We start from the raw sequence: 20,196 nt of genomic DNA on the forward strand, positions 1-20,196 counted from the left end.
TTTAAAATTTGTAAATATATGAGTAATATCATTTATATATAAAAGGAAAAGGGTTGGGTCCAAAACACTTCCCTGTGGAATGCCATAATGAATGGGTAGAGATGCAGATACAAAATTGAGAAATTTGGTTGATTAGTTCAATGGGATAAATAGTCACAAAACCAATCATGAACAGTGCCTCTAATTCCATAATAATAATATAATAATATAATATAACTTTAACTTAACATTAACAATCTACATAGAATTATTAAAAAAAAATAATAATAATAAGTAAATAAATAAAGAAAGAAAAATTCAGAATATTAAATTTTCTTAGGATTGATGGGAAATTTAACATATTAATGTCAAGGTACAATGATTTTTTTTTCTCAACTACTAGAGAAACACAAAGTATTCTATAAGCTTTTACTGAATAATCCCTTCTCTTGAATAAATCGGCTACAATAGAGTAATCTCACAATGAAGGATCAGTCAAAACTATAATTTTCTTCAAATGACACCGCCTCCCACTGGCTCATGTGCACGATTCTTCTACTCGCTATTTTTTTTCGTGGCGATTATTTTTTGTGGCGGCCACTCACCACAAAAAAAAAAAAAAAAAAAAAAAGACACGTGAATCCAGCCTAACACACACACACATTCACATACATAAACTCTGGCAAATTTCTTCCATTTCTTCCTGTGGATATTTTTTTTTTCTTCATCTTTCTCCACACACACACACACACACACACACACACACACATACACACACAATATATTATATAGTCATTCATGTCTTGTTGAGATGGTCCGTAGATAAAAGTGTTAAAAATTGTAAATAAGTCAACCGCCTCCTTTCATATGAAAGCTTTTACATGCCGGTAAGTTAATCCACCAAGGATCAGAAGAGGTGGAAGGCTGAGTGGGGGAAAAAAAAAAAGCACGCACTGGCTCTATGAATTTGTAACTCGAGTTGATAATCATTGATCTTAAAATACATGGATGTCATAGTAGGGTTAGTGAGAATCTTGAATCAGCGCCTGCCATGAACTACTCTCAGATAGAAATCTCATAAAAAAAAAAAAAAAAAAGTAAAAAAATGAGCATCAGCACATATTATATGATAAAACACCTCTGTCCGAATCTGAACAATTTTATTATCAATTTTCATTCCTTTATCGGAAGAAAAATGAAGTGTTCCCTTAAGGCAGATGAAAATTGCAGAAATGAATGTAATAATAATGATAATAATAATGATTATTACTATTACTGTTATTATTATTTAATAATAATAATAATAATAATAATAATAATAATAATAATAATAATAATAATAATAATTAATTATTATTATTATTATTATTATTATTATTATTATTATTATTATTATTATTATTATTATTATTATTATTATTATTATTATTTTTACTATTACTACTACTACTACTACTACTACTACTACTACTACTACTATCATTAATGAAGTTTGGTTTGTGTGGCAGGAAAAAGTAACTGTAATGCCTTGCCTGAGAGACCAATGATAATTATTGTGAGAAGAGTGAGGAGAGGTTGAAAGAGGCCAAAATACCAAAAGGAGTTTCATTAATGCGACAAAATTGATTTTATAAATGGTAGATGTATTTTTATATGAAGTAAGTGAGCATGGCGTCTAGCAGAATATATATGTGTATTTGGTTTAAAGTTTTTAAGAGTGAATGTTTGATGTCATAATGGTACCAATGACCACAGATTTGGCAATACTGGCGAGCTCCTCCCACCACCGCCCTAAGCTGGCAACACTGGCACCTCTAGTAATGTAAACACACCTGAGGACGAGAAGGCGAGGGAACCTGCATGTACAGAAAAGTTGCATTTGTACCAGCCACCATGAAGAAAAAGGTACATGACAGCCTTCCAGGTGTTATATTTTGTGGATGCAGCTGTGTGTAGTGTGAGAGAATGCTGTCTGTCTTGCTGTTTTGAGGTGATCATATGAGGTCCAGCATCACGTGATGGTGGATGACGGGGTAGATGTAGGGACGCTGCACAAATATCTGGATTGCCTGGCTGTCCTTGGCTGTGTTTATTTGAGGAAAATAAACTTTGTAATTCATCAAGCATCATACTGAGATAGCTTCATACTGTTAAGGATAAACATAGCGCCAGTTAGGGATTGTATGTAACTTGTTAAGAGGAGGCCCTTCTCCCATTATCATTGAAGGATTTTATAGAGAAACTGGTATCAGATCCATTCTTTGTACATTTTAAATTTATCAGAAAAGAATCTTTAGTCATATATTTGAATCTCTCGGTCTCAATTACAGTGATCATACTAGCAGGATTACCCAGCATTGCCTGGATAAAATTTGGCTTCCAAAGCTCAGTTTATCACCCCAAGTCAGTCGTTTGTTCGGCAAAGCTATAAACTATCTCTTGAAGTTAAATGTTTGTTATGTTAACTTCAGTTCATGATCTATAATATTGCTGAATTGATGAAACCTACTTGAAAGATGAATTTGTTGGAGACCTCTGTATCACAGAAAATTCGACAGCATACTGAAGGAATCAGTAGGTTGATGGGATTCAACTCCAAGCTGACAATGAATGCTCCATTTATACCTCTCCCCACCATCAAAAATCCAAGCTAACAATGAATGTTTGGTGCCATCAAAAATGGGTTACAGTATAACTGGCACCACCATCAAGAATTGGGTTATGGTGATAGATTTGGCTGAATAATCTAATGATTTTCGGTTGTGTTGGTTATGTCACTCCCCAGATCAAAAGGAACCCCTTACCAATTTTCATCCCAACCAGTTCGATGGTCTTTCCGTGAAAAGTAGACACACCCACACACAGACAGACAGATAGTGTGTTTTATTATATAAGATAAGAGGCATTGTTAAAAAAAATTGTCTAATACTGCAGGTGCTCTTAATGGGGAAGAGTGGATCTGGGAAGACAAGCATGAGATCCATCATCTTTGCCAATTACATTGCACGAGACACCAGCCGTCTTGGAGCAACCAGTAAGTTTCTCACTTTTCTGTGTTAAAGTAATAAGTTAACCTACTATATGTAATGTGAAAGTTGTAGCATAATATTCATATAATATGTATGTTCATTATATATTTCCTTGTTTGTTGTATAGAATATCACAAATGTATTATGCACTGTTCTCTTGTGTTATACGACATACCCACAAAAATAATATTAAGTGTAGTACGCATTGAGAAAATAACCCAGGCAGATTTCTAGTTACATGCAATACTTCTGTCTTCTCTATCTCTTCCCCAATGAACTACAACCTTGGGGATATGGTGGAAAATTAGAGTTTTGGGATAGGGGAATCTAATACAAGTATATATGTACTACTTAACACTAACTGTAACAGGCTTCATTCCCATGGACCCCCCAGAGTCATGTATGCATGACTCTGGGGGGTCCATGGGAATGAAGCCTGTGGTAGTAGGGAATGGGAATGAAGTGTGGTAGTAGGAGCAGTGCAAGTGTTTTGAACACTTGCACTGCTCCTACTACCACACTAATTTTTTTTTATTCACATATTTATGTATTTGCTACTTTGTTTGTGTGGCACTGTGCTGCCCACACTGCTGTCTGGCACCATGTTGTGGCCAGTCCCGCCAGAGTTGCCAAGTCCACAGTTTACCTGCCCCATTTGGCTGCTTTTGGTGAGAGTTGGTGGGGAAGAAATGATAGTCACGGGTTGGCGATTTTTTTACCGTTTTTGCATGTAAAGTCACAGCATATTGGGGTGATTAGCTTCAAATTTCTAAAACATTTAATACATTAGCACCTGGTTGTTATAATACCCAAGAAGGATTGACACACACGATAGGCAGTGTGTGTGTGTATGTGTGAGAGGCAGTGCTTGGGTAATGTCTACATGCATCATGATTATCCACTAGCAGTTCTTATTTACTGTCCTATTTAAGTCATTTAGTACAAAAATGTGTGTGAATGTTTTTGTATTCTGTTTAATATTCTTTAATTTATGGTACATAGGAATAAGTGATGGTATAGGTGCTCTTGAAAAGGCTATGCCACCCCAGTGTTTATTAGAGGGTATAGGTGCTCTTGAAAAGGCTATGCCTCCCCAGTGTTTATTAGAGAACAACAACGTTTTTTCATGTGCAGGACAATGTTAAGATTAAATCACACATGAGATTTGTGATAATTTTTAAGTTACAATAAAAGGGCTAATAATGAAGCAAGTACAAATGATGTATACCACATACACTTAAGCAAATTGTTATAACAGAATATCTATAATAAATAACCATCAGATAACTGAATAGTAGTTTAAATTAAGAGTTTTTTCTTTTCAGTTGATGTTGAGCACTCCCATGTACGATTTTTGGGTAATTTGGTGCTCAACCTGTGGGACTGTGGAGGGTGAGTTTCCTTGAGATGATTACATCCATGTATCTGGTATAGTATATGATATGGTACATTCTTAGTTTTATTTATTAAATAATAAATTATGCAAAATTTAGTTAGTATATCATTATGGAGGTGACTTACCATATTTGCTGGCACATTAGACACATGCTTTTTTCTTGAAAAAATAATAATAATTATCATGCGTCTAATGCAGCTGTAGTACAGATGCCTAGGCCTATAAGCCTAGGCTTGTAGATGTGGAGTTGAAGCAGTACACTAAGCACAAACATTGTTACTAATAATATTATTAATAATAAAAAATTCTCTCTCTCTCTCTCTCTCTCTCTCTCTCTCTCTCTCTCTCTCTCTCTCTCTCTCTCTCTCTCTCTCTCTCTCTCTCTCTCTCTCTCTCTCTCTCTCTCTCTCCCCCTCCCCCTCCCTCCCTCCCTCCCTCCCCCTTCCTTTCCTTTGTCCCTTATCTCTGACACATAAAGGGGAGAGGAGGTGACACAAAAAGGAGGAAAGGAAAAAAGGGGGAGGAAGGGACATAACCAGGGAAGGAGATTACATGGGGTAAGGAAATGGAAGAAGGGTGAAGGAAGAGAATGGGAAGGCAGGGAGAAAGTAGAAAGAATAAATATAAGCAGTAAGAGTGAAGAATTAGAGGAAAGGGAGTATTGAGAAATAAGTATTCTCTTTTCTTGTCCTGTACTCCTTATCATTTTCCTCCATCCATTTCCTTCCCATTTATGCTCCTTCCATCCATTTGCATTCTCAATCAGTCTTATTCTATTTAGCAATACTCTCACACACACACACACACACACACACACACACACACACACACACACACACACACACACACATATGCAGAGAGAGAGAGAGAGAGAGAGAGAGAGAGAGAGAGAGAGAGAGAGAGAGAGAGGGTGGGTGGGATGGATGGATGGATGGATGGAAGAAGGGAAGGCAGGGAAGGGAAAGGTAGGAAATGGGGAGAGAAGGAGGTAAGGGGGAGAAGGGTAGGGAAGGGAGGAGGGAAGGAAAGAATGGAGAGGAGGACAGGAGAGAGAGAGAGAGAGAGAGAGAGAGAGCAAAACACACACACACACACACACACACACGGTTTTAGATGTGATGGTAGCACTGCACAGCCACTGTGCTGCGTCACACCAGATGTGAGGACAAAACTCACACTCTTTTAGCGATTTTGGTGAAACTTTTGCCGTTACCTTAGACATATCCAAAGCTTTTGATAGAGTCTGGCAAACTACCCTCCTATGGCTTCTATCCTTCTCTCTGTAACTTTGTTTCAAGTTTCCTCTCTGACTGTTCTATTGCTGTTGTGGTAGGTCACTGTTCTCCTAAATCTATTAACAGTGGTGTTCCTTAAGGTTCTGTTCTGTCACCCACTCTCTTGCTATTATTCATCAATGATCTAAACAAAACTTCTTGTCTTCTCCACTCCTATACTGATAATACTACCCTCCACTTTTCCATGTATTTTCATAGACGTCCAACCCTAGAGGAAGTAAACAGCTCATGCAAGGAAACCACAGAATGCCTGATTATGATCTCCCTAAGATTTCTGATAGGTGCAGAGCAAACTTAGTATTGTTCAATGCCTCAAAAACTCAATTTTTCTATTTATCTATCAACTTGACACAACCTTCCAGATATCTATCCCTCTCTTCTGCATTGAATATCTTCAGTCTGTCCTTCGCTTATATTTTAAACTGGAAACTTCTCATCTCATCTTTAGCTAAAACAGCTTCTACGAAGTTAGGTGCTCTGAGTCATCGCCAGCTTTTCTCACCCTCCACCAGGGACTAACTCTGTACAGAGGCCTTATCTGTCAATGTATGGAGTTTGCTTCTTGTGTGTGGTGGGGGAGGGTTTCACCCATAGTGCTCTCTGAGACAGGGTAGAATCAAAAGCTTTTTGTCTTATCAACTCTCCTCTAACTGACTGTCTTCGACCTCTCTCATTACCACAATATTGCATCTCTTGCTATCTTCTACCGATATTTTCATACCAACTGCTCTTCTAATCTTGCTAACCTCCTCCTGCAGCCTTGCTGCACAAGACTTTCTTGTTTCTCTCATCCCTATTTTGTCCATCTCTCTAATGCAAGAGTTAACTAGTATTCTCAATCATTCATCCCTTTCTCTGGTAAACTCTGGAACTCCCTGCCTGCTTCTGTATTTTCTCCTTTCTGTAACTTGAACTCTTTCAAGAGGAAGGTTTCAAGACACATCTTTTTTTTTTTTTTTTTTTCTGACATCTCTATGGGAACTGGCATTAAATGTGTCTTTCTTTTTTATTAGAAATTTTTGTTGCCCTTGGCCAGTGCCCCTCATAAACACACATACACCAATAATGTTTATGGTGTACATAAATGATATCGTGGAGAATGTATCCAGCTTTGTGAGTCCTTTTTTGCTGACAATGCAAAACTTATGAGAAGAGTGAAGGGAACGGAAGATTGTGAAAAATTACAAAGAAATATAGACAAGGTGTGGGAGTGGAGCAACAGATGGCAAATAGAATTTAACTCTGGTAAGTGTAAAAAGGTGGAATTTGGAAAAAGTAAAAGAAGGTGTAGCTATAACTATAAGATGGGAAATGAAACAATAAATAAGACAAGAGAAAAAGATCTGGGAGTGATTTTCTCAGAGAATTTATCACCAGAAAAACATATTAACAATATAACAGGTGAAACTCTTAGCCTACTAAGAAACATAAGAGTTGCCTTTGCTTATCTGGATTTAGAAATGATGAGAAAAATAATCACCACAATGATACGTCCAAGATTAGAATACGCATCTGGTAATATGGTCACCACATGAAAAAAAGCACATAAAGTTGGAAGGAATACAGAGAGCAGCAACAAAGATGATAACAGAATTGCAAGATTTGTCATATGAGGAGCGACTAGCTAGAATGCAACTCCCAACCTTGGAAAAGAGACAAGAGAGAGGTGACTTGATTGCATTGTACAGATTGCTGAGTGGGATGGAAGAACTAGATAGGGAACATCTCTTTATAATGAACAAAAGAGAAACAAGAGGACATGGAAGAAAAACTAAAAGTAACCACCTGCAGAAGGGACATAAAGAAGTTTAGCTTTCCTCATAGAAGCATAGAGGCATGGAATGGACTGGAAGGGGAAGTGGTGTGTGCTGTAAATATTCATGATTTTAAGGAAAAGTTGGATAAAAACAGTTATGGAGGCGGGACAGTACGAGCTTAGCTCCTCTCCCATATGTCACAACTAGGTAAATACACAAACACACACACACACTACAATTTTTAAAATTAATTTATGATGAAACTATTTATTTATTTATCTATTTTTTTATTTCCATAAAACATTCTTGTAAAATAGGGGTACATCTTATTCAGAGGTGTGTCTAATATGCCAGCAAATATAGTAGGTTAGTTGTGGCTTGATGTTAGGGATGGTTTAGTTATGACTCAAGTTTGAAGAATATGTCAGCTTCAGCTTTGGATCTATTGCTGTAGCATGAAACTATGGTTTATCTCAAATAAGCTTTTTATTTTCCATTATCTTTTAAAAAAATGTGTTCATTGTCTTTGTTGTGCATGTGTCTCCGTGGCCAAGCACACCCAAATATAGGCTAGATTTGAAAGCTTTTCCATCTCCAGCCATTAAGCTGCTTTACATCCTGAGTAATCCTTTAGTGTTGAGTACAGTGGTGTGGATCTCATTGACATTCCTCAAGAATGTTTAAAACAGCCAAACTTGTAATGTTTTACTTTCACTTTTTCAGGCAAGAAGCATTCATGGAAAATTACTTTGCTTCTCAACGAGACAACATTTTTAGAAATGTTGAAGTACTTATATATGTCTTCGATGTTGAAAGTAGGGAGTTAGGTAAGTCGTGGCCTGTATTTTTGTAACTTAATAGAAAGATTTCTCACCTGTAAAATAATATACTATTTGGCATAAGATCTTCACAGAAAGCTCATGAAATCAGCCTGTGCATCCATACATATTTATTTTATGATGACACATGATCTGACAAGTAGATGGCTACAAAAAGTTGCCTATTGATAATGCTTCCTGCATTTCAATATATATATATATATATATATATATATATATATATATATATATATATATATATATATATATATATATATATATATATATATATATATATATATATATATATATATATATATATATATATATATATATATATATATATATATATATATATAACAACCACACATTACTAGATTTGACAACGACTTCAGAGTTCATTCCACATCTTAAAGTTAACATGTCACTTTTTCTTTTATGAGAATCAATAAACATTTAAATGTGAGAGTTGAGAAGGAGAGATAAATTTAGGCATTTTGTGTGTTTTTTTTTTTATGATAAAAACATTTCAAACACTTGTGTGATTACAGACAGCCTTTGTGTTTTGTTATTAAGCAGATAGTAAAAAAGCACTTAAGGAACACTGAGTGACATAAGACTTCAGATGAGTACCAAAATACTACATACTCTTTGATTAATTTTGAAAATTAAGTTCTTTATATGGCCAAGCAGCATTAACACCACAGTGCTCATATTCAACCAGAGAGAGAGAGAGAGAGAGAGAGCCCATAAGCACATATGCAGCTTGAATTTTTCTATCTTTCATTTGTGTGTTAATTTATTATTTATATATTATTGTTTTATGTATTTATTCATTTATGCATTTATTTATTTTGTTATTCTGTGTTTCAGATAATTTTGACCTAAATTTTTATCTGTTTAAAGCCTTACTAAATATGGTCACATGATCTAAACATCCTAAGGCAATTATTTTATTGAGCCTTAAATTTTAATGAGTGTCTATGTTTAGAATTAAGCTTATGAATATCTGAAATCCACCAAAATGTATTCTGAAGTCAACATACATTGGAAAATTTTATAACAAAAACTAAATTACAAAATCATTCAGAATTCAACAGGGTTTTCCATATATAACTTGAAAGTATCTAACCATTTCTCTCTCTCTCTCTCTCTCTCTCTCTCTCTCTCTCTCTCTCTCTCTCTCAGGTGGTAGCAACTACTGATATTGAGTTATTCCTGTACATCAGTCATTGGTATATACGTGTAACAAATTCTTGTGGAAAACATGTGTTCTTTCTCTGCAGTTGGCATTCTGTACTTTGAGATTGTTTATGCTCACTCTATTTAGGACTTGTTTCTGGATTTTGTGTTTTATGTTTTTCCACTGCATTTTCAACATATATCACAACTTTCTGTTCTTATTTGATGTACTTTTTTACTATAATTGTACTGTTATTTATTTTTTTTTCACAGAAAAAGATATGCATTATTACCAGAGTTGCTTAGAAGCCATTCTGCAAAATTCTCCAGAGGCAAGGATCTTTTGCCTCATTCACAAAATGGATCTGGTACAGGATGACCAAAGAGACATTGTGAGTACTTTAGTAAATATTAAGTAGGAAGAACATGTTGTAAAAAGTGCAGTGGAATTCTGAATTGATTAATTAGTTATCTGATTGTCATGTTGACCAAAATGGAATTCTTAGATTTAGAAAAAAGCTAATCATTGTGTCAGTTGGAATGTAGTATTATGTATATTAAAGTATGGATGGACTGTTTCAGGGGTGAAATCAAAGAAAGCCAGAAGCTTTGTAAGAGTAACTTTTCCCAGAAAGTGTTCAGGGAGTTCAGTGAGTGTGTGATGCTTTGGCTGGGCCATCCTTTGTGGATCACTGACCTAGTATGTAGATAGATAGATAGATAGATAGATATAAATGAATACTTCAAATAATTTAAGTAACTTAACTCAGCCATGTAAGGTGGTACACATGTATATGTATGTGTAATAAGAATATACATTGGAAGATAGAGCCTTGTGATCCCCTTCAGTTTTGAATAAAAATTACTCTGCAATAATAAATTATTTTCAGATTTTCCATGAAAGAGAAGAAGATCTGAAGAGGTTATCAAAGCCCCTAGAGTGTGTCTGCTTCAGAACGTCAATATGGGATGAAACTCTGTATAAGGTAAAGTTGCATCATTAGAATAATTTTATACAACTTGTTTTCTTGTTCCTCTACCTTCTTGAATCACTATCAAAACACAACTGTTTTCCTATCATGATATGTTAGGAAAGTCTTGTGCTTAAAAAGTAACTCACATTGTAGGTAGTTCAACCAATATTTAAACCAGCTATGTCTTCTGTCTGCCTCCCTGTGACCAGGAAATATGATATTTCAGTGATGCCGATTTGTATGTTCTAAGTTTTCTTCATTCTTTGTACCAATGACAATATTTTTTAAATGTCATGGCATCTTTTAGCACTTGCATTATTATGTGTAACACCAGAAATATTAATAATGGTAATATTCACTACAATTAGAGAGGAGGAATATAACCTAACTGCACACTGTAGTCAGACCGGAAGAATACTGATATTGTATTCCCTGCATTTGAGTAAAAGACAGCTGTCAGAGATGCACCAAGGGGACTGGGAACCTCCTCTGCATTTTCATTCATACTGTTGTTTCGTGTACTCACTTTAAGGAGGCTCTCAGCTTATAGATTATGACTTATTTCTTTTTTTGACAGATTTTTATAAAAAGAAAAGATAAAGTAGTATTGAAACTAATGACTTTGTATTATATATATATATATATATATATATATATATATATATATATATATATATATATATATATATATATATATATATATATATATATATATATATATATATATATAAATGAAGTGCTTACAGTCAAGTAAAAGATATACACTACCTTACAACATGCAGCCTTATACCGGATGAATTTACCTGTAGTCATAGCTTGAAACCAAGAGTGTTGCATTTCACTATTGGTTATCACCTGCTACTGTTATTTTGGATCCTTTTTATTTTGTTGTCTATACAAGTTTGTTTATTGTTTTCACGTTCAAGACTTTAGTGGTAATTAACTATATTGTGAATGTCTAGTACTTACCTATGAAAGCAGTAACTGAATTTCTTCTTTTAAATGTTCTTAAATATTTTTTGTATTTTCAACTTCAGTTTTCTTTATGTTTACGAAAAGAAATTGTTGTTTTCTCCTCAGGCTTGGTCCAGTATTGTATATGAACTAATCCCTAATGTGAAGGAACTTGAACAAAACTTGAGGGATTTTGCCAACATCATAGAAGCTGATGAAGTTTTGTTATTTGAACGAGCAACCTTCCTAGTCATTTCTCATTACTGCATCCGTCAGCACAGGGATGTGAACCGCTTTGAAAAGGTTTCCAATATCATCAAGCAGTTTAAACTCTCTTGCAGGTGAGTTGAATCCTTGAGTAATTGCAAATAAATTGTTGGTAGCATTGATTTTGTATTGCATGATGGAGTCTTGATCAGTAGGATTAAAGAGAATGATGGTTGATAGTGGAATATGAATTAGCTGTTGTTTATAGATGATAACTGCATCAGGGGTTAATAAAGATTGAGACAGCTGGCACAGAAGTCTGGAAAGGTGTATGAATGAAAAATATTGAGAGTGAGTGAGGATGAAAGTAATAAAATGTAAGAATATAGCAGATGGTAGAAAGTATTTATTGTTACTTGGTTAGTGGTCATATAAGGTTGACTGTTTTAAGCATACCCAGCTAAATGTATCCATTCAATCCCTGTTGTTTCACCACATGGGAAGAAAATTGTTTAAAAACTTTCACAAAATTTTGATGTAATAATTAGGTCACCTTGGAGAGACGGAATAGGATTGACTGTTAGATACAATGTTTGTGCCACTCCAGAGATACCTCAACTCCATTGACTATGACACTATCCATGCATAAAACTCTTATTTTTCCCTAAAAAAATTGTGATACTTCATCCTTTGGTTTCATGTCCTTATTTTCCCTTATGGATTTGGTACTTGTGAATTCTTGTTGAGTGACTGTTGCTTGCCTCAAGGGCCTCTGTAGGAGTTGAAAGAGAATAGTTTTTTTTTTTTTTTTTTTTATGGTGGTGCAAAAGGGATAAGCCATTTATACTTTTGGTCCCTGAAATGGAGAGACCTGAGTATGCTGCACTGCCAGTCCTCACATAGTGTAAGTGTGAAGGACCATTCCTTTCTCCCCATAGACATCAACATGATTTGACTAGTGATGTGATTTTAATTTATCCTTATGGAATGCTTGTGGATATAGTTGTGTGTGTGTTTGTGTGGCTACCTTGTCTCAGCTATCTTCCTTTGTAGGGATATTGATTCAGTACAGAGCTAGATCAATGATGTGGGAAACAGGCTTGTTCAAGCATATAAGGATTAACAAACTTTTGCTTTTAATTTGGTGAAATTATATGTAAAAGCTTTCCTTTTCTCTATTTCCAGCAAGTTAGCAGCTCACTTCCAGAGTATGGAGGTTCGGAACTCCAACTTTGCTGCTTTCATCGACACCTTCACTTCCAACACTTATTGCATGGTCATCATGTCAGATGCATCAATACGTAAGCACTACATTGCCTTCCTTCTGTTGAACATAAAGTTTGTCTTAATCATTGATTAATAACCTATAACAATTTCAATTTGTAGTGATCTGTGTGTGTAGAGTGCCCATGGAGACATTCATTGTCGGATGCAAATATCTGACAGTACAAGTACACTGGTGTTGCAGTTCAAACATGATTGGGTTTCTCAGCTTGCATGGTTATAATTCACAATAATCCATATAATTTAGAATTATCCCTTAGACTCCCTTAATACCTCCATTAGATTAAAATAAGGAAATGTTATGTGATATGATTTAGCAACCAGACTTCTGTATGTAATACAAATTACATACTTTTATGAGAACAATCAGCTATTATTTTTTCATTCAATAGTAGAATAGCCTTTTTTTCTTTATATTTCTTAGAAACAATCTGTGATACTATCTGCAAACTTCCTATTGCAGTATTTCAGTGCTAACTGTGATAGAGCCAAATGATTGTTTAATATGGCACAAAGAAAAAAATGGTATCTGATAACTGCCTGGCCTAGAGGATGAATATTAGGAATGGCTAATGCTCTGCAAAGGAATCCCTCTCACTTTGAGCAAGACAAGACAGGGCAGTCATGGTTTCAGCGTATAGAAACCTGCCATGTACACCTTCCTACTTCCTCTTTTTATAACTAGTACAAAAATAGGCTTCATTAGTCCACATATAATGTCTCCAGTCACCTATAATATATGATACAAAATAAATTTTTCTTTTATATTGAATACTAGAAAGAAGCTTTTTATTGGTCATAATCTTTAAGTGTTTAAGTTTCTTTCGGTATAGCACTGAACAGTGTTACGAGACATTGTTCCTTTGGCTGCCTGGCCTTAATTTGTTCTTCCAACTAACATCCAGTAATTCAGTGTAGTAATTGAGTCCATGCAGGTCTCTGAAAATTACCCTACCACTGCCTTGTGAGTGGATACCTCTTATACCCCATGGTCTTGAATTTGGCCACAAATTAAAGTATTGTATGTTTATCTACTTTGTGAGAAAAATAACAAACACTGGATCATAAATTCAAAAGTCACAAACCATTGCAACTTTGTAAATAAGGATACATGATTGATATATCATCAAAAAGTGAGGAGAAAAGCACAGGCTATGCTCTTCTAGAGATACATGATTGACATCTCTTCAAAAAGTGAGGAGAAAAGCACAGGCTATGCTCTTCTAGAGATACATGATTGACATCTCTTCAAAAAAGTGAGGAGAAAAGCACAGGCTATGCTCTTCTAAAGATACGTGATTGACATCTCATCAAAAAGTGAGAAGAAAAGCACAGGCCATGCTCTTCCAGAGATACATGATTGATATCTCATTAAAAGTGAGGAGAAAAGCACAGAACATGCTCTTCTAGATCATTGTTGGTTTGTTTATGGTAATAGGCATTGATTAGGCAAGTTGTAGCATCTTGGCAAAGCACTCAGGCTTTCACTTGTGATAATGCTTCAGGATATTTTATGATAAGATGTGATAAGGCATGCAGTTACATTCCAGCATAGCAATCAAGTTCAGCCTTAAGCCAGGTATGTTCTTACTTGAGCCACAAATTGAGTGTCAGAACACTCTTAAGTAGCAGCACATCATGGACACTTGAGTAGGCATTGTAGTTCCATGCTTGATGGTACCAGTTTCATCCTGCTCAGTGACCTATTATCATCATCATCATCATCATCATCATTAGCCTTTGCAGTTCCACAGCAGGACAAAGACCTCCCCTAACATTCTTCCACATCAATGTCAGGTTAGGCAACCCCTCCATCATTTCTATTTAGTTCTGCATTCTTGTATGATTCCTAGATTGCCATTCTGTTTTACTATTGTTTAACTAGTATCTGTTCAAGACATGGCATTATAAGGTATCAACTACCTTGGAAATTTTTAAAAGTCCTGAAAATCAAATATGTACTATGTGTCAAAACAAAAAAATCTGAAGTGCATGTTTGGATGTAACTGCATTGAGTTTTATATGCAACTTTGTTTGGTTGTCTCCAAGTGACTATGCCAGAAGACACGTCTCAGAGTGATAATGCCCAAAGACACAACCTTCCAGATAACTATCCCCTCTTCTTCAGTAACACTCAACTGTCCCTCTCCTTTACACTGAACACCATTAGTCTGTCCTTCACTTATAATCTAAACTGGAAACTTCACATCTCATCTCTAGCTAAAACAATTTCTTTGAAGTTACTCTGAGTCATCTCTGCCAGTTTTTCTCTCCCACCCCTGTCCCCCAGCTGCTAACTATAAAGGGGCCTTATCTGCCCATGTATGGAGTCTGCTTCACATGTTTGGGGTGGGAGAGGGGTTCCACTCGTACCGCTATTTTAGACAGGATGGAATCAAAAGCTTTTTGTCTAATCAATTCCTCTCCTCTAACTGACTGTCTTCAGCATTTCTCATCAGTACAGTGTTGCATCTCTTGCTGTCTTCTACCACTATTTTCACCCTAACTGCTCTTCTGATCTTGCTAACTTCATACCTTCCCTTCTCTCACAGCCTCGCTGCACAAGACTTTCTCGCATCCCTATTCTGTCCACCTCGCTAATGCAAGAGTTAACCAGTATTCTCAGCCATTCATCCCTTTCTCTGGTAAACTCTGGAACTCCCTGCCTGCTTCTGTATTTCTTCCTTTCTATGACTTTAACTCTCAAGATGGAGATTTCAAGACTCCTATCCTCTGTTTTTTTTTTACCATTTTGTCTGACATCTATATGGGAACTGGCAATAAGTGGATCTTTTTTTGCTCATAATTTTTATGCCCTTTGGCCAGTGGCCCACTTCCTCTCTCTCTCTCTCTCTCTCTCTCTCTCTCTCTCTCTCTCTCTCTCTCTCTCTCTCTCTCTCTCTCTCTCTCTCTATATATATATATATATATATATATATATATATATATATATATATATATATATATATATATATATATAAAACAAAGTTGGCACTTGTATTATTGAACTCTTTCAACTGTTATGGCTTATGAAGCATACTTGAATCCAAGAAAATTTTAATTTCACACATGACTATTCTTTGCAAACAGTAGCTACTGTTTATCATAAAAGCATTGCACTTCAAGTAATAGTTTGTTTACCTTGCAGCCTCCGCAGCAACACTCATCAATATACGCACTGCCAGGAAGCATTTTGAGAAGCTGGAACGAATGAGTCAAGGCCATCTAGCTCTTTCTAAGTAGAATGTTTTTTTTTTTGTTTTTTTTTCTTTTGTTATATAGATATATATTGTAGATCTTGAAAACACACACACACACACACACACACACACACACACACACACACACACACATTTTTATTTGATTAAATCAAATTTTGTGTTATGAAAAGATTTGCAGTAGAACCGTAGAACCTATTCTTCCAATTGCTCACTATTGCAAGCAGCACTAAAGTGCATGTCAAGTCAAAGTGCATCTCAGGGCAGGAATTGGACATGGTTTATGTTTCTTTACATATAGTGCTTTGTGGCTTATAAGATACTGGATAGTGGGATACATTCTGATTTTGGATTTTGAAAAAAAAAAGTTCTAAGAAAATCTCTGTTTATTGGGTCAACCAACACTTCATTAACTATTACTTGAAATATTGTGCTATTCATTTTCACAAAAATACTGGATAACTTTCAGTGTTTCTGTGCTGTGCTGTTAATAATTTTCAGTATGGTAATCTTAGTGGATTTATTTTTCTAAATGCAAATCCAACATTTACACACAAAGAAATGTGACTTTGTTTACATGAACTACACCACTACATTGCAAATAGTAAATTAACATTTATGAAATGTGTGTGAAGCATATGTGAAATGTATTAGTAAGATATCACCATTATAGTTTGCTTTCTCACTTTTTAACCTGCATTATGGTATTGCCTGAGCATGTAAGTGTGTGTAGGCCTCACACTAATTCAGTATTGGTTTTCAAGCCAAAATTTACACATAAGTGTAATGTCATGATAATAGGCTTTTACTATACTAAAATCATGCTTACGTGTAAAGTTTGTGGTTATCTTGGGTTATTTATTAATGAAGTAACTTCACTACAAAATTCAAGTATCTTACAAGCCAACATTTCCATGTGTGTTAGGTATGTGGTGGTTTAACATATATTCTTTTTGAAATGCAAAATATGTACTAAGATTAATTCAGATTTTTTTAAAGTCTGCCTAGTTTCATGAGGTACCTGGCTGTTATCATATACTTTACTTGTGTATAACCCTCCCTACTTGCATCATAGATTTTATTAAAGAAAGAAATGCATACTAAGAAATTCTTCATGTCTCATGTGAAAGGCAAACAGTTTTCACAAATACTGGTAGGCCTATTGTAGTAGTTACACATGTTAGTATTAGCTACATTTTTACAAAAACTAGTAGCTGTAAATGGTATTTGTGTTTTATATATTGAAATTATGTATATTTTTATATTATCAAGTGGCCAGAATATTTAAAATAAAATAATTACTAGTATATAATCTGAAATTATGGAAAGTGACTTTTGACAACTTCTTACAAATACTTCCTCCAGCTTTGCCACAAGTGGTGTAATAAGTTGTGTAACATAATTAGTGAAAGGAAAGGTATATACTTGTTAATATAGTATTAATATTAGATATTTGTTGACCTATGGTGGCATACACTATAACAGGTGGTAAGGACTGACTGAAAATGTTTCTTAAGGGGATCAACCAAGTTAATTTCCATTTTCATTATTTATGAACCAAACTGCATCCAGTTTTTATTAGCTATAAAGTTCTTTTAGATGAGTTATATGTATAACTTTCATTAAATTTGGAGCAATAGTTTTTTTCTTTTTTCTTATGAAAATACAAAAGATTGAAGTTTAGATTTTTGCATGTTTAGACAAGTTTTCTTGGATTTTCTTGAAAACTTGTCACAAGATATTTTGATGGTTTTCTAAGAAAATTATATGACAATATTCATTTTTGGTTTTGTCAAGAAAAAATCCAAAATTTTCCCTTATCTGGATATTTCTCTGAAGCTAGAAAAAAAAACTAAACACTCAATCAAAATTCTGTCTCATATTTTTTTTTACTTATTTTAATTCCCCTTCTATTGACACCAGAATGATCAAAATCAGACATTAAATGGCGGAGTAATATGCCTCAATTGCGCAATAAGTTAGTTTTGAGATATGAGGCTTTAAAGTTTAAAGAGACACTCAATGTGCTTTTCATCTGTACACAGCTATGTAATACTGGAATTTTTAGATGCCAAGTATTACAATGTATTTGTTTTTAGTTATAGATTATAGATGATTTTTAGTTATAATTGCAAGTGTTAGACTTGTTTTGTTGGATCTGGAATCTTTTAGATAGAAAATTGCACACTTCATTTTTACAATGAGGGTGTGCCACACTGATGCATGTGCTCTGCTCTCAGCTAATATCCGGCATGCTTTTGGCAGTACTTCGCTCCTTTGGGTAAGGTAAGACTTCCTCTTACCCATTGGGGTGAAAGAGAGCAAAGAATGGGGAATGAGTGAATGCTAAGTGGGTACAGAAGTTGATGAAAGAGAGTGTCACAAACTCCCTCCCTCTCTCTGTGTGTGTACAACACACACCGAGGCAGTGAGGCTCTTCCTCACCCTCACTCTGCTAGGCTGTGAGAGGAAGCTTCCATACTCCACCATAAAGAAAACTGTTTCTTATAAACTTTCTTAGTTTTTTTTAATGAATACTTTTCTACAACCATTTCCCACCTACATTGACCTTGACAGACTGACTGAGTGTGAGTGGGGAGCATTTAAATGGGCATTTAAATGGTAGTTAAACATGGATGACAAATTATTGTACATGCATTGCGAAGTACTAGGCCTTAGGATGTTATGAGATTATTTTTGTATTTTTTCAATATTTTTTGGATATGCAACTCGGTCAGTTCCCTTAAGGCAGCATCACACAGGGCAAATTTCTCCCAACATGTCAGCCGTTTTTGTTGGTGATACCATGAACCCAACAAGTTTGGTGTCACACAAGGACTGGACTGTTGTGTTGATGCATCGTCATTCTAACAACAAACCCCCAACCAGCATTTCTTCAATCACTTTATTTTGCCTTAATTATCCCAAAATTATATGTTGTTATGTACGAATGCGTGTTTTTTTTTTTTTTTCCCCGATGATGATGGAACAATGATGCTGTAAATCTTTCACTCCACTTGGCAATGCATATAGGCCATGCAGTGCTGCCTCCACAAGCTGTGCCCTGCTGACCATGGTCAGGCCTGGTCAGGTCACTCTGGAGTTGAAGTGGCAATGGCATGACCAGGTACAGCAAACACCCTGAGTACCAATTAATAGTTTAGATCCACTATACCTCAATTAATTCGTCCCAAGCTTTCACACTCCAGCAAAACTTAGCACAGGACTCGCCAGCTACAGTTGTCAAATAAGCGCTATAAATAATACCACATATCAGATAATCAAATCACAATCACACTTTTTTTCTTTTTTTTTTTAGTTGACAATTTATCTCAACATACAATAATTTTTATTTGGTTTACATTTATAGCTTGTAACATGACAGTTATTTAACTCCAAATACTCCCAACACATCCAGCAACACAACCATTTTCCATTCCTCCTCACAACAGAAAACAAGCAACAAGATGTTGTTTGCTGCTTGTTTTGTCCAACTGCCAACAAAAACAGGCAACATGTTGGGAGAAATTTGCCCTGTGTGATGCCATCTTTAATCATGGATTAATATAACATTAGCATCATCACACACACACACACACACACACACACACACTTGTCCACTTTTTGTTAATATGAATATTTAACCTAAACTTCACTTCAGTATTTATGATCCCTTCACCATAAAGGGATTCTAGAAAATATATTTTTACACAGAAAATTAATTTCTACACACACACACACACACACAGACACACACACACACACACACACACACACACACACACAAAAAAAAAAAAAAAAAGGGGGGGGGAGCAATACGTGTGTTACAAATTTTTCAGCACTGCTAGATAGGAACTCCACCTCATGAACTCAAGTCCATTGTTGACTACTTCAGATTTGATTTGATTGAGGTGTACAGGATCAGTTAGCATATTCATAAATCCAATAAATTTTAGGCTATGTCAAGTGAGGGAGAAGAAAACTTCTTTTAAATTTATTTTAATTCTTGTATATAACATATTTAGTTCTGCCAATTTACATTAAGATTATGCCTATTTTTTGTAAATGTTTTGTAAATATGAGTATATACTGATTAGAGTGGT

The 20,196-nt window shown here is 35.1% G+C and overlaps 2 protein-coding genes across 2 annotated transcripts in view; one reads left to right on the top strand and one right to left on the bottom strand.

Annotated features, from left to right (window-relative positions):
• LOC135100830 (corrinoid adenosyltransferase MMAB-like) overlaps positions 1–20,196 on the bottom strand; it is a 51,714-nt gene that overhangs the window by 18,021 nt on the left and 13,497 nt on the right. The gene's annotated exons all lie outside the window — the stretch shown is intronic.
• LOC135100829 (ras-related GTP-binding protein A) lies at positions 1,727–19,869 on the top strand. The gene is made up of 9 exons (XM_064004242.1): positions 1,727–1,884; positions 2,914–3,013; positions 4,334–4,400; positions 8,180–8,283; positions 9,730–9,848; positions 10,347–10,442; positions 11,511–11,725; positions 12,777–12,892; positions 16,024–19,869. The coding sequence occupies exons 1-9, from the start codon at positions 1,840–1,842 to the stop codon at positions 16,116–16,118; spliced, it is 957 nt and encodes a 318-aa protein (XP_063860312.1). The 5' UTR covers positions 1,727–1,839; the 3' UTR covers positions 16,119–19,869.

The sequence above is a fragment of the Scylla paramamosain genome, chromosome 5 (genome assembly GCF_035594125.1).
Source record: "Scylla paramamosain isolate STU-SP2022 chromosome 5, ASM3559412v1, whole genome shotgun sequence".
NCBI classification, from domain to species: domain Eukaryota; kingdom Metazoa; phylum Arthropoda; class Malacostraca; order Decapoda; family Portunidae; genus Scylla; species Scylla paramamosain.